Source organism: Heloderma suspectum, chromosome 1, assembly GCF_057233095.1.
Source record: "Heloderma suspectum isolate Gila_16-S chromosome 1, 16-S_ref, whole genome shotgun sequence".
Classification (NCBI taxonomy): domain Eukaryota; kingdom Metazoa; phylum Chordata; class Lepidosauria; order Squamata; family Helodermatidae; genus Heloderma; species Heloderma suspectum.
In genome coordinates, this window is record NC_139458.1 from 239,856,008 (window position 1) to 239,870,470 (window position 14,463).

Below are 14,463 nucleotides of genomic sequence, written 5' to 3' on the forward strand. Positions count from 1 at the left end.
TGGTGCTGGAGAAGACTCTTACGAGTCCCCTGGACTGCAAGGAGGTAAAATCAGTCCATCCTAAAGGAAATCAACCCTGACTGCTCATTGGAAGGACAGATACTGAAGCTGAAGCTCCAATATTTTGGCCACCTAATGCGAACAGAAAACTCCCTGGAAAAGACCCTGATGCTGGGAAAGACTGAAGGCAAAAGGAGAAGGGGACGGCAGAGGATGAGATGGCTAGATAGCATCACTGATGCAATGAATATGAACTTGAGCACGCTCCGGGAGAGAGCGCAGGACAGGAAGGCCTGGCGTGCTATGGTCCATGGGGTCACGAAGAGTCGGACACGACTGAACGACTGAACAACAACAACATGCCTACAGGAAATCCACAGAGACGGCCACCAGAAAAGACCTAAAATTCAAGGTATGTGGCTGATAGCAGAGAGGCCCCATCGACAATATGGTAGGTGCAGTCTTTGTGAAGCCTGACATTCAGGTTCGGGCTACAATAATATCAGAGATAAATAATACAGAAGTAATAACTGTAGAGCTGAGTAACTGTATGGTAACCTCAATATACAAACCGCCATTAATTGAGATTAAAAGTGATGAATTTAATACATTTGATAAAGACAAAACAAGTTTCGTCATTGGCGATTTTAACAGCCACAGCAGCCTCTGGGGGTACTCTGATGATGATAAGAATGGGGAGGCCATGATACAGTGGGTGGATTTGAACAACCTGGCTCTTCTACATGTTAACAAACTACCAGCCTCATTTAATAGTGGAAGGTGGAGTAGGGGATATAATCCAGACTTGATATTCGTGAGTGACCATATAGTCCAGCAATGTGTCAAAGCAGTCTGCTCCCCTATCCCAAACACCCAGCATCGGCCAATTATGTGCCAGGTCACCGCTGTTGTTCGACCTCATAATATCCCTTTTAGGCACAGATATAACTTTAAAAAAGCCAATTGGACTAAATTCCAGAGATTGCTGTTACCCAGTTAATACCTATACCGAGCTCGTATGATGAATTTGTGGAGGTTGTTAAAAAAATGCTCCCAGCTATCAATCCCGTGGGGATGTAAAACCAACTATATCCAAGGCCTGACAACTGAGACAAAGGATAAATTGCAGAAGTACTTAGCTCTCTTTGACGATGACCCAATAGCAGAGGACACAGTGAATGCAAGCCAGCAGTTAATTGACTCTATATCTGAGGCCAAGAGAGAAAGGTGGATTAGATTAGTAGAGGAACTAGATATGAGCATAAGTAGCCACAAAGTGTGGAGACTGCTGAGACGCCTGAACAATGATCCAACTAGCTATAGAGAATATGCCAATGTAACAGCAGACCAAATAGCTAGCCAGCTCCTTAAGAATGGTAATTTAGAACAAATGCCTTTAAATCATGAGACTAAAATTAATAGAAAAAAGGAGGATGAAACAACTAACCTATCATCCCCTTTTACTATGGAAGAGTTGAGAAATGCTATAAGGAAATGTAGACCACAGAAAGCTGCAGGCTTGGATGATATTCTTACCGAGCAGATAAAACATTTTGGGCCGAAAGCAAGGCAGTGGATATTAGAAATGTTTAATGCCTGTTTGGAACAATGCAAGATCCCTGGTGTTTGGTGAAAGGCTAAGCTTATAACAGTTCTAAAACCAGGTAAAGAGGCTAATAACCCTAAGAGCTACCGACCAATCTCTGTTTTGTGCCATACTTATAAAATTTTTGAAAGACTGATACAAAATCTCCTTACTGTAGCTGTAGACCCCTGCTTATACTGCAGCAGGCTGGATTTTGCCCTGAAAGAAGCAGTACCGCACAAATCCTTAATCTAACTCAATACATCGAAGATGGATTCCAAAAGGGTAGCAAAACAGGAACTGTATTTATAGCTCTAACGGCTGCATATGATACCATCAACCTTAGGAGACTGAAGCAGAAAGTATATGATATAACTAAAGACTTTAAACTTACAAACATGATTAGGAATCTGCCTCAGAACTGTAGGTTTTTCGTGGAATCCCAGGGAAGACGAAGTAGGTGGAGGAATCAGAGGAATGGTCTACCACAGGGAACTGTATTAGCTCCAACCCTCTTACTAAGTGCAGGCACTAATAATGTCCACACAAGGAAAAACATTCGAGGAGGTAGAACAACAATTAACCAAAGCTCTGGAAGAGTTGTATTGATATTACTGCGAAAACCAGCTAAGGCCAAATCCAGCAAAAACTCAGGCATGTGCCTTCCATCTACGCAATAAGCAGGCTGCTAGGAAGCTGCAAATTACATGGAAAGGAGTGTTACTGCAGCACTGCACTAACCCTAAATATTTAGGGGTTACTTTGGATAGGGCCTTAACATATAAACAGCATTGCATTAACACTAAACTGAAGGTCAGCGGAAGAAATAACATCATTAGGGAATTAACGAGCACTATTTGGGGTGCTAAACCAAGGGTTCTTAAGACTACAGCATTAGCCCTCTGCCACTCGGCTGGCCAATATGCCTGCCCAGTTTGGTACAAATCAGCACATGCTGGGCAAGTTGATGTTGCTTTGAATGAAACAAGTAGAATCATTACCGGATGTCTAAAACCTACTTCTCTAGATAAGATCTACCATATAGCTGGCATTGCCCGCCTGCTGTTCGTAGAGAAGCAGCAGCATACAAAGAGAGGCTTAAATCCTCAATATTCAAACAACACCCTCTTTACGGCCTACAACCAGCTCCTCAGAGATTAAAATCCAGGAAAAGCTTCCTCAGATTGATGGAAGACTTTGATGAATTCAAAAGTAGAATGGATTTATGGAAAGCTACAAAGAATCAACACTGAAGGGAACCAGCAGAGGCACTGGCACCCGGTTCCGATGAAAGCTGGGAAGTTTGGAAATCATTGAATAGACCGCGTACGGGTGTAACAAGATCTAGAGACACCTTGAATAAATGGGATTATCCGGTGATCTCTACTCTATGCGACTAGGGAGACTTGCAGACAACAACACATATGTATACTTGCCCTTTGTGCCCTGACCAATGTACACATGAGGACCTTATGACAGCACGACAGAACGCAATTAATGTTGCTAGTTTCTGGGCAAGATTTGTCTAATTTTTATATATTTTAACTTCTATATTTTATATTTTAAATGTTATGTGTTATAGTATGTTTTTTAATTGTGATGCTTCTGACACGAATAAATAAATACAGCATTTTAGAGATCCGCATAATAAATACTTTTATAGTCCATGAGTATTTTAGAGAGCTGCATAATAAATAAATTATAGGTGCTTTGTTTTTTTTTTCCTTTTTGATGTTTCGTGCAACAGGGTTGATGCAGAATATTTCCATTTAGGTTTCAACTTTGGTTTTAGAGTTTGTTATCCAGAGCACCAGGGCCCCTTCCAATTCCAGGAATGTAAAGTCTTGGAAGGGAATGTAAGGTGCGGTCAGAGCAAAAATAGACAAAGAGGTCCATGAAGGTCAAGCCTTGGGGCTATTCATTGCCCCGCCCATACCCAATGTCTGGGTTCCCCCACTTGCAGTTGTACTGAAGAAGACAGAAGGGGAGTTTCATCAGGCATAGCCCAGAGGCAAGTTGGTAAATGAGGCCATACTGGGCAGGCTGTGTATGGTTCAGTATGTCATCTGACGCCTCTATACAGATGATCCAGTTGTGTGGGTGTGGGGCGGAGATGGGAAAATGCAACATCAAGTTGGCTTTTTGCCTCCTACCCATCCATCCTGCAGATTTTTAGTTGCTGGGCTTTTGCTTTGAAAGCCTGTACCATGGGCTGCTGCATGCTTTATCCATGAGCTGCTGCATGTCCTGTGCAGCATTTGAATGCTCCAGCCCTTCCTTGGAATGGGCTTTGTCAGAGCACAGCAAGCTCACTACCTGAAAAAAAATTCTTATTCACTGGGCATAAGGGGACTGGTAAATGTGGAGACCTCATGGAAGTTGACCAACACATTTGGGGTGTCCTTCGCAGCAGAAAAAACAGAGGGCCCAGTCTCATGGTTAACCTTTCTGGGAATAGAAACTGACACCAATGCTCCGGCACATGATGAATGGAGTTGTTCCACCACCAAGGCTTGGGCCAAGGCAGAGGCAATGCTGGAATGGCTACAGACAATTGGAGGGTGGAAGCACAGTAGGCTTATCATTAGCATCCAGCATGAGGGTGGGTTACACCAGGGCTAGGCTGCTCTCAGCAATGACTGGCAAATCCCCTAGAGCACATCATGCAGTATTGTGCGCACATGAAAGGGAAGGGGTGAGTCCCACACTCATTGAAGGGCAGTTGGTTGTGCTATCCTTCATGGCAAAAGCTAATGGATAGGAGATCTTGGAGGGATGGACCAGAGAAAAGGGCCCCTCTAGAAAAGCTAGGCAGCCTATTTTAGCAGGGATGCTAAAAGGGCTGGCTGCCCAATGGGCAGAGCTATGCCACTCACCATACAAGGCAGGGCTGTTCCTTGCATCTACCCTCAGTGCATTTTTGGAGCTCTTAGGCTTAGTGGAGTAGTGGCAGCATCCAGGACACCTCTGGGAGGGCCCTGGAAAGGCAGGACACATGCCTTTTGTGGGACTGCATCCACTTAACGCTGCAGTGGTCAAAGACTGACTAGAAGCAGAAAGGCACCACGGTGGTTGTACACCCATGCTCTGACCACAAATTGTGTCCTGTCCACATCATAAGGGCTTATCTCTAGTTCCAGGGGTGGAGGGATGATCCAGGCTCCTTGTGTCATCATTTGGATACCACTGTGTCGACTAGGTACCAGTTTTGAACCCTCAGCAAGGCTGCCCTTGCCAAACTTGGTTGGGACCTATTCTTGGGGTGGTTCATATGGCAGCAACTCAGGGTTTCCTAGAAAAGTATTCAGAGTTTGGGCAGTTGGAAGTCACAGGCATTGAAAGAGTTGTGTTTGTCCTGTCATGAAATAGTTATAAGTGTTGATGGTTATGTTCCACTGTGACTTTTCTGTTTGTTTCAGACTGGAGGGCTTTGACTGAGTGGGCCATGGTAGTCATCCAAGGCCATAGCGTGGTATTCCGGGCTGGTGGACAAGCTCAGGCTACCATGTTCGGCTCCCAGTTGGGGCTCAGTGATGTGGCAAACGTCGAGCATCTTGACTTTGCTTGCAAGCTGTGCCTGGCTGACTTCCCAGTGCCTCACCAGAGATTCCAATGGACCACCATGTTTACCATCATTGCTCTCAACTGCAATTGGGCAGCATCCAGCGGTGAGTCCCCCGTCGGACTGCTGATAGCAAGATCTTGTGAAGCCTGTCTCTGAGTTGTTTGGATGATGGGACCAATCACTGGTGCAGAGGAAGAGAACATTTTAAAAGTATAAAAGCAAAAGCAAGATGCGGTGAGCTCAGGAGCAAACACTGTTATTCTGCCAATAGGTACTGTAGGTCGTAGGGGGCAGAGAGACCCCTTGGAGGAGTCTTTACAAGACAATGACCCTGCCTACTTAGCTGAGGGATTATCCAGAAGTATTGATGAGTCAAAATTCCCTGTGAGAGTCCTGGGAAAAACAAGTGTTCAGTTTGTAATTTTTGTGGTCCCTGCTTCAGTTTTCAGATATATACTACATAGGAAAAACACACTTCAGCAAACATTGTTACATAAAAAAAAACGTTGTCAAAACTACAAGAATCCAGATGCTATACCAGAAAATTCAGGCTTGAACTAGAAATTACATGCAAATATGTGTAAAATATATCCAATCACCTTCCCCTGCTCTTCTTGAAAAGAAGTAGCAACTTCGGAAGTGTGACTGATGTGAGGTGGCATGAGGCACTGAGTGCTTAATCGTTTTCCCAGGTACTGCTTCTCTATTATGCATTGTACCCTTGGGATCCCAAATGTGTGATAGTTAGCACAAACATTCGCCTATAATGGCTAGTTTAGCCCTGGTGTTATTAGGTTCTAGATTTCTCTGTTGACAATTGAAGAGGGGTCTTAGAATGCACCAAGACAAAACCTAGCAGGCTTCATGTATCACCCACAAGAACCCAGATTATATTAGTCCAGTTGATTTAGAAGGGAAATCCTTGGATAATGGTCACAGAACTCACTCACCCTAAGGTATGGGGCATAGCGTTTTATCAGGGGAAATCATACCCATTCTGTTGAACCACATAGCACAAAGCTTCAGTTGCTACCACCAGCCACTAAAGTGATGGGAGGCAAGAATAGTAAGAACAGAATATATGGGCTTGGACAGTCAGAATTATTAGGTTTGTGCTGTGCTCCCGAGCACAACCCCCCTTTCCAATCATCAACATGGTACGAAGAGTGGTAATGATAATCACAGACAAAATGCTGCACATACCATCAGGTGAGAACTGATCTCTGTCAAACATGGTGATACACAGCACGTCTTGATAAAGATCCTTGATGAAGAATTGGCAATTAAAGTTCCATTTCGGGTTCAAAGTGTCCGGCAGTGTTCTTGTAGTATAGCTTTGAGACCCCATGCTGATTTCACAATATGGGTTGCTCTTCCCTTAACACAAAACATAAAAGTGCATACATGAAATGTTTAAAAAAGAATAATGTGGGGAAACCAGACCATAGCTAAGCATGCTCTATTTTCACCAGAGACTTTCTACGTTCAGTTTATAGCGCTCTGGTTCTATCTTTTCTACATTCAGTATGTTCATAACATGATGCAAAAATATTTTCCTAGCTGTATGGATGCACATTGCATATTCTCTCCAAAATTTGTGCTTGACAAGTACTATTCATAACACCAACTCTCTACACATTAGCTAGCTCAAATTAAAATATATGGCCAACATACGAAGATCCATCCCAAAATTATTACCATTAGGTTTACATGCTTTTAATTCTGTTGCTTCAATCACATGCACCATCAAACGTCCTATTCCGGAACACTTCTGTGACCGAGCTGAAAAAGAAAAGAATGCTAGAACTAATAAATAGCTTGGATATAAAAACAAAGCTAGCAGAATAACATATGGGACAAACTACAAACCATCTAAATTGGTATGTTTATACATGAGCTGGATCACTCACCACTGTGGTGGGACTAAGACAGTTTAAGCTATTTCTGCATTTTGCAAGTCCACCAACTAGTTATTCTGAAATTGTCTCATGAAGTCTAGGAACTGTCCTGCAATTAATAGGCAGTATCCAACGGTGTAATTCTGCAAACTCAAATAGTGCTACTGGAGCTCCACCAAGGTGTTCCATTGTGCAAGCAGTTGCACATTTCACTTGCACAATTGCTAGTGCAAGCATGATGCACAACTGGTTGCCCAATTTTGCTTGTGCAAATGTAGCTGTAGTTGCGCATAGTTCAGAACCTAGATTCCGCTAGTGCAATGTCATTTGTGCTAGCGGAATGACACATTTGGGGACTGCCCAATATAAATCTGTTTGGGTTGGGTGAAAGTAGTGACCCAGGAGATATACACTTTCTCTTTTCAGTTTCACCAACATTCTCTTATTATGTCATCAGAATTCTTTACTTTCCATTAACAGGACAACTACAACTCAAAAGAACCTACCATTCTCTTAAAGGTACTATTTTTAAAGCCAGAGGCATCTCTTGTGAGGATGCCCATGTTAGATTCAGGCAAAACGTATGCCTATAGAGCTAAGGCTGGATCCTCCGATTGCACTAGAACCCAGCAGTGTCTGTGGTACAGCCCATTCCTTAAATCAATTAATGATTTATCAATTAATGTTCAGCACCTTGGTAAGCCTTTTCATGTTTCTTCTTTTCAGTTTCAATATACACTTCTGATGCTCCTTTAATTTTCTGGACCCAGGCAGTTCTGCAAAAGTGAGCATCTTTGTTTAGAAAAATAACAAGATAATAAGAAAAACAGCCCAATTATTTTGCATTTATTCAAATCATTATCTATGAATATCACATCCCACTTTCACTCCTAATCACAAGGCTTCAAAGGCTTGTAAATCAGACAGGGATTAGCTTCCCATCACCTGGAATTCTGGCTAGATCATCACCTGGAATTCTGGCCAGGTTTTTAATTCGGAATTCTTTAAACATAGGTTGCACAAAAAATACTAGTAGCTGTGTAACTCCCACAGAACAAAAATCAGAACAAGTGAGATAATGACTGAGCCTTGGGAAATGTTTCTTGAGCTGGTGGCTTGCTCTACTTCAGTCGGGGAACAAACCGAGCTCCTGACTGAGCGGCTGGCTGGAAGAGAACTCTTGATCTGGTGGCTCAGTCTGCTTCACTCCTCTCTTGCCTTTCCAAGTCAGGAAAGGTGAGAGCAGAGCCAGGGGTGAAGCCAGGCACTGAAAAGATTACAGGCTCAGGCCTATAGGACACACCTCTGCATAAACTTTGCATATGCTAATTTATATCTATACCTGCCAATTTAGAAGCTCTTAGAGAATTTATATAAGTTTCACAGAAGACAAAGCCATCCAATTATTTTTTCCATCCAAATCACTTCAAATAAAATAAATTCTTCAATCAATTTGCACCCCATTTCCAGATCATCACAAATTAGTAGTTCCTCTTCAGTTACAATTAATTTGCAGTGATTGTGAACAGGTCTGAACAAAATGCACAAAAAGGAGTAGCTGATTTTTTTTTTATGGCCCTTTTGCATGCATCCCTAAAAATGGCGATTTTTGTATCAAAGCAGAGTTTAAAACATTTAACAGAGCACTAATCCAAAGGCAAGTCAAGGGTGAATCAGGGAGTCACCATCAATTAATTTCCCAATTCCCACCCAGACCCTGCTCCAAAATTTAATCAATTCCCTTTCAATTAATTGCACCATTCATCAATCATTACCTTCATAAATTAAATTCAAAATAACATTAAGTGATGTGTGATTCCATTTGGGGGGAGGATTCACAATGCTAGATGGGCAGTGGGTGAGTGAGGACTGGAGTGAGGCAGAAGAGGTAGTGGAAAGTGGGGAAGGAAGAAGATTAGGAACGACAGTTCATAGGGAGGGAGGAAAGGGTGGTGAAAGGATGGCTCTCTTTCTTGCTTGTCTCTGAAGTTTTTGGGGTTGTCTCTCTATGTGGTGGGGACTTGTGACTTTCCCCCCACCCCTAATAGACACACACAAAGGAAGATTCAACCAGAGAAGGCTCCACACTTAATGCCATATTTCCATGTACCACAATGCAGAGTACATGGTGCCACATAAGACCAGAGGTGCCACAAAATGTTGGTCATAATATATTAATGGAAGGATGGGAAACTATGTGGGGAAAAGATTTAAAATATACCTTATGTCCAACTCTTAAAGAGAATTTCTATAAGATGTTGTATAGATGGTACATGTCATTGTGTAAACTGTCTAAAATGTATAAGGGTGTTTCTGGAAAATGCTGGAAATATGAAGACCAAGATGGAACGTTTTATCATCTATGGTGGACTTGTAAAAAAGCTAAAACATTTTGGAAACGAATACAGTCTCTAGTTCAAAGAATATTAAAGACTACTATAGAATTAAAGCCAAAGACTTTGTTACTGGGATTAATGGACAAATATGTAAAAGAGAAGGGGGGAACCCTCTTTCTCTAAATGATAACGGCTGCAAGGTTATTGTATGCACAAAAGTGGAAGAATGAAACGATACCAACTGTGAATGAGTGGATCACGAAAATGATGGAGCTGGGAGAGATGGCAAAATTTACTATTATAATTAAAGAAGGATTAATAATTAAATTTATGTTAGAATGGAAACCCTTTTTAGAATTTGTACAAGAAATAGAGAAAAATGATATCTATGTATGTGGATTCTGATCTTTGAGATGGTCAACTCTCTTTTTTCTTTGTTAAAAATTAGGAGAGAAATGAGATAATGTCTGTGAACTCAATGTATGATATACAACTAAGATAAGAAGTAGGGAGCAATAATAAGCATTTGTTGTGTAAGGGGAGCCAAAGGTAGATACCTTATAATCTTATATGTATTTTGGTGTATCCCTGTGTGTGTCGTTGTAATGATGTGTATTGTGTGTCTATGTTGTTTCCCTTAAAAATAAAATAAAAATAAAACTATTAATCAAAAAGACCAGAGGTGCCACATAAGACCAGGATCTATCAGGATACCTGGAGAAAGACCTTCTACTCAGATCACTTAACCTTTTAGAAGGGCAAAAACATTAATCTCTCTCTGTGTGTCCTTTTCCCTGCAGGTAGGTAACTTCAGACCTTGGGATTAATGGTCTTCCCACTGGGTGCGGGGAGTAATATGAGTGTGTGTGTGGGGGGAAAGTTGCATTTAGATGGCCATGTGGATTACTTCAGCTGTGAAGGACACAACTAACATTTATATTCTCCCCCCACATCTCTCTCTCTCTCTCCCTCACACACACACACACCCTTCCATGCTTCTGTATCACCAGCAAAGCGGAGCCGGCAGCCGGCTCTGCAGGATCAACACTACAAGGGAGCCGACCTGCACGGATTCTGGGGGGAGGCAGAGATGAGTGCTCCATTCTGCCACGGGCCCCAATGGGGCTGGATTCTTGGAATCCGGCCTCATTGGGGTCCGTGGCGGAATTCTCCCCCACCCCTACCCATATCCCCTGAAGGGGAGGCTCTGTCTTGCATGCCTACAACCTTGTCTGGCGATGAAATAGAGGGAGGTAGAGAGGAATAGGACTGATAATCCTCTGCAGAATCCTGGGAGAGATGTCTCTGCTCCATTGTTTTTAGTTAGTCACCTTGCTGTTGCAGCAGAGGAGACGGCAATAGGCGGTCTAGCGGTACGTGGTCGATGTAACCTTGTGGCTTTTTTAATGAATACGAGCGTGGAGGGACCGGAAGCAAAAAATGTCATCTGGTGGGCACGAGGCTGTAGCCGAAGGAGCAGTTCTGTGCTGAGGAGAAGTTGCTCCTAAATACCTGGTTTGATCATAGTACAGATCGTAATCTCGATGCAGCTGCCACTCCTCACACTGGTAAGGTCGTGGCAGTGGCATGGACCAAGTAGAAAGGTGATCCCCTCTCAATGTTGATCAGAATATTTGTCATCATGGTATCGTAGTGGCGACTGGTATCAAGGGACAGCGTCCCTGGGAACGGAAGATGATTTAGACCTTCCATACCGAGGAGACTGTAAGTCTTGATCCAGTGGCACAGATGGAGATTGTGAGTGACGATCTCAAGGAGTGGAATCATTTCAGTGTCAAACAGGAGAAAAATCTCTGATCTCGCCCTCAGAAGCTGTAGAAAGAGTCTCTAACAGTGCTGCAGCTGTTGGTACCAATGAGAGCCTTCAAATCGGTGAATTTAGAAGGGGGGGAGGGATCGCTGACTCCGAAACCCTCGGTGGAGTCTTTTTAAGCTCCTTTCTCTTCTTTTTCTTTGGAACAGCTTCTGGCACAGGCTTGGTACGTTTAGCCTTTTTGGCAATCTTTTTGGCCACCGAGAGAGCCAAAGAATGACCTGGTGTTTGAGGGTCTGTCCGCCCTACCTCTGATGTTGATTGAGTGGGTGAAGCTGCAGTAGGTTGCTACATCTCAGCTTGCACAGAGGTACCCAATTGAGGCTGATATTTTCGGGTATCCACAGCTTCCAAAGCCCTTTTCCACAAAATTGCCTTTAATCTGTCCGAGATACTTTTATGGGCTTGTTTAGAGAGAGATGTATAGAAGATGGCACGTCTCTACAGCATGAGACTCCCCGAGGCAAAGGAGGCACAAGGAGTGTCTATCAGATGGGGGGGAGTTTACTGCCACAGCGGACGCACTTTCTGAAGGGGGCCTTCAATGCCATATGCCGGCCGGAAGAAAAAAGAAAGGAACAAATAACGATACTAACTAGTGTCTTTTTTTTTTAGGAAAGAAGTAGAAAGAGCTAGAAGAATAAGATAATAAGAAGAACAAGAAGAAGTCCTCAGCACTAACTTGCACAAAAAATGCGGACAGCGTTCCCAACGAGGCAACCGCGATGGCAGTCAAAAAGGAACTGAGGAGATAAGTGGGACATGCGCAGTGGGACGGTGGGGGAAGGTTCCTGCCAAAAACAAATCCTGTTCCTCAGCTATAGAAGTTTTCCTGAATGAGGCTCCACGCAGGCGCAGAGCCCTTATGTGTAATGCACAGAGACCACGAAGAAGAAAACTTAGTAATAGTCTTTATTATTACCAATGGTCATTCAGAGCTGTGGGAAAGATATTCAAGGTACCTATCAACCCTCCTGGGGGTTGTCCCTATGGGGGTTTTGCTGTGGGTTTGCTGCATCTGGAGGTCGTTTGGGGCACATTATGTCATGGACATCCCACAGCCACCCCGGAGTTTGCGCCGGAAAACCCTTTTTTTCTGAGACTACTTTTAGTCTGATTCTTTTCCTTAATTCAGCTTCTCTGCGCTTCTGCTGCGGTGCGCACCAACCCTCCGCATTTACTCTGGCATGATAGATCTGCCCAGGGGTATGTCTTTTACCTGGCTGTGACTTCACTGATCCTGGTCAAGGGGTGTTTCCCCAATATTTCCCCTCCCTGTATTTTTCCTGATGTTCCCGCCATTTTACAGCTGGCCGTTCTGGAGTTCTGAGCTAACTCATGGTATTTACTTCGCCTTGCCAAGCACTGAACTCTGGTGCAAAATAACAGTGTGCTCAACCTGGCAGCCTCTACCTTCTTAAAAAGCCTCTTAAATCGATAAGGCGTAAAGGTGCAATGTCGAAATAGTGCATTAGTGCTACTTCATGAACCCAAAGTATGTGCTCTAGTTTCACCAACTGCAGCCGCCTGGGGGGAGTGGGGTTCTTTACAAGTAGGGTATGGGGTGGGTGGACATAGAGTAAAAAAAGGTGGGGAGACCAATGAGTGAGGCTTGTTTCCTGCCCCTGTCCAGGCTCCGTACTGCTACTATATTATGAACGGAGAGCAACTAATGTTCTCCATTTGTGCAGATTTCCCTGAAGAAACTAAAATCCCCAGTCCTCCAGTCCAGCATCTGAAGGCTCCTGAGAACTCCCCCACCCCAATTTTTCTGCATCCCAGCAATCTGCTGCAGAGTTATTGCTTCCACCCTATTTTTTCCCACGTGTGCACTTTCGCCTATTGCTTCCAAACCCCCTTTCTCCTCCCCCCTGCTTGCAATGACAAGCTCCCATAACGTTACTGTGATAAAGCAATGACGTGGAGAAGAGATTTCACATAACAGAGAAACCACAGAACATCAAAGAAGCGCAACATCGCAATAGCAATTTAAGAGAGCATTGGAGAAGCGACAGAGCACTTTAGGGCAAGTTACTAAAGTTAGCATTTAACCCGTTCACTGCAGGAGAGCGAGATGTATTTCTTTCTTCTGAGTAAACATGCACAGAAGGTGGGTTATGTTAAAGACTGAAAGCAAGCTACCTAAAGTGAATGAGTGCCCCCACTACTGCAATAATGTGAGGGGTTGCTGCTGCGCTCCTGAGGATTTTCTCAATGGGAATGGGAAAAACTACTTCCATTGGGGAAACAAGAGGAAATGTGGCATCCCAGGACACTGCTAGGTCAAAGAGGCACACGCAGGATTTAATCGGGGGGAGGGACATGGCCAGCCCCTTTATTCTTTAGTAAAGATCTGCTACAGTGAATCTAGGGCATCGCAATAAGATGAAATAGTGCATTTGGAGGAGAAGTCTTTACTTTGCTGCTAAGTGGAGGCAGGGCAAGGTCCCCCAGAAAAGAACTACACCTGATGGCTCCAGCACCTGAGTAAAATTAAATCAATGGGTCTGCGCATTCAGTCCTGTTGCTATTGCAGTTTTCGAGAGAAAATCTTTAAAAAATTGGGTAGGGAGGGTCGGGCATAGGATGGGGAGGTAGGGGGCACTAACAGCCAGAGAAAGCAGAAGGGGTGGAACAAGGTGAGAGCGGGAGGGAGGGAAGAGGCTCTCTAAATGAAGATGTGGACAAGACTCCACCCAGTAGCTACCAAAACAATTGGCAGTAATTTGCAGTAAATTGCTGTGTGACCTGCCAAGAGCCCCAGGCTAGCTTTGGGATCCAGGTTTTCAAGCCCTGTGTATCCCCAGATGGACCAGATTAGACTTCAGTAAAAAGTGCAGCGAAGTGGAAAGCGAACCAAACCCGTTGCTGTGAGGATCCCTGCCTGGATGGAACAAAGCCAGCTCGTGACAGAGGTGCTTGTTCAGGAGAAGTTAGTGGGGAGGGAAGCTGGCTCAGTGGGGAACCATCACTTCAAGATAGCTGCAGCACCTGGAACAGCACTTCACCGAGGCTTTAGAACTGGTGTCTAGTCTGTTAAAGGTTAGCAATTTCCCTGGTACAACTGTTTTTTTTTACAGAAAATTAATGATCACAACAGATTGCTTAATGAATCTCAGATTCCAATTCAAACTATAATCTGTATGTCCAGGCTCCCTGAAGGCCATTAAAGCCCTCACCACTTTCTGCATATTTATTCATTTTATTTATTTATGTCTAAATTATTAATTATATGCTATCCACTG

General features: G+C 43.6%; 1 protein-coding gene across 14 annotated transcripts in view; it reads right to left on the reverse strand.

Moving 5' to 3' along the window:
• ITSN2 (intersectin 2) overlaps window positions 1-14,463 on the reverse strand; it is a 196,167-nt gene that overhangs the window by 13,740 nt on the left and 167,964 nt on the right. For 10 of the 14 annotated variants that reach the window (XM_084821881.1, XM_084821815.1, XM_084821905.1 and 7 more), the window contains 3 exons: window positions 7,742-7,824; window positions 6,849-6,932; window positions 6,108-6,527 (listed from right to left, as the gene is read on the reverse strand). In XM_084821881.1, the coding sequence (XP_084678007.1) occupies window positions 6,193-6,527; window positions 6,849-6,932; window positions 7,742-7,824 (502 nt within the window). In that variant the 3' untranslated portion in view covers window positions 6,108-6,192. Of the gene's footprint in view, window positions 1-5,104; window positions 5,332-6,107; window positions 6,528-6,848; window positions 6,933-7,741; window positions 7,825-14,463 lie in introns of those variants that run through there. The other 4 variants (XM_084821842.1, XM_084821915.1, XM_084821797.1 and 1 more) reach the window with 2 other exon arrangements.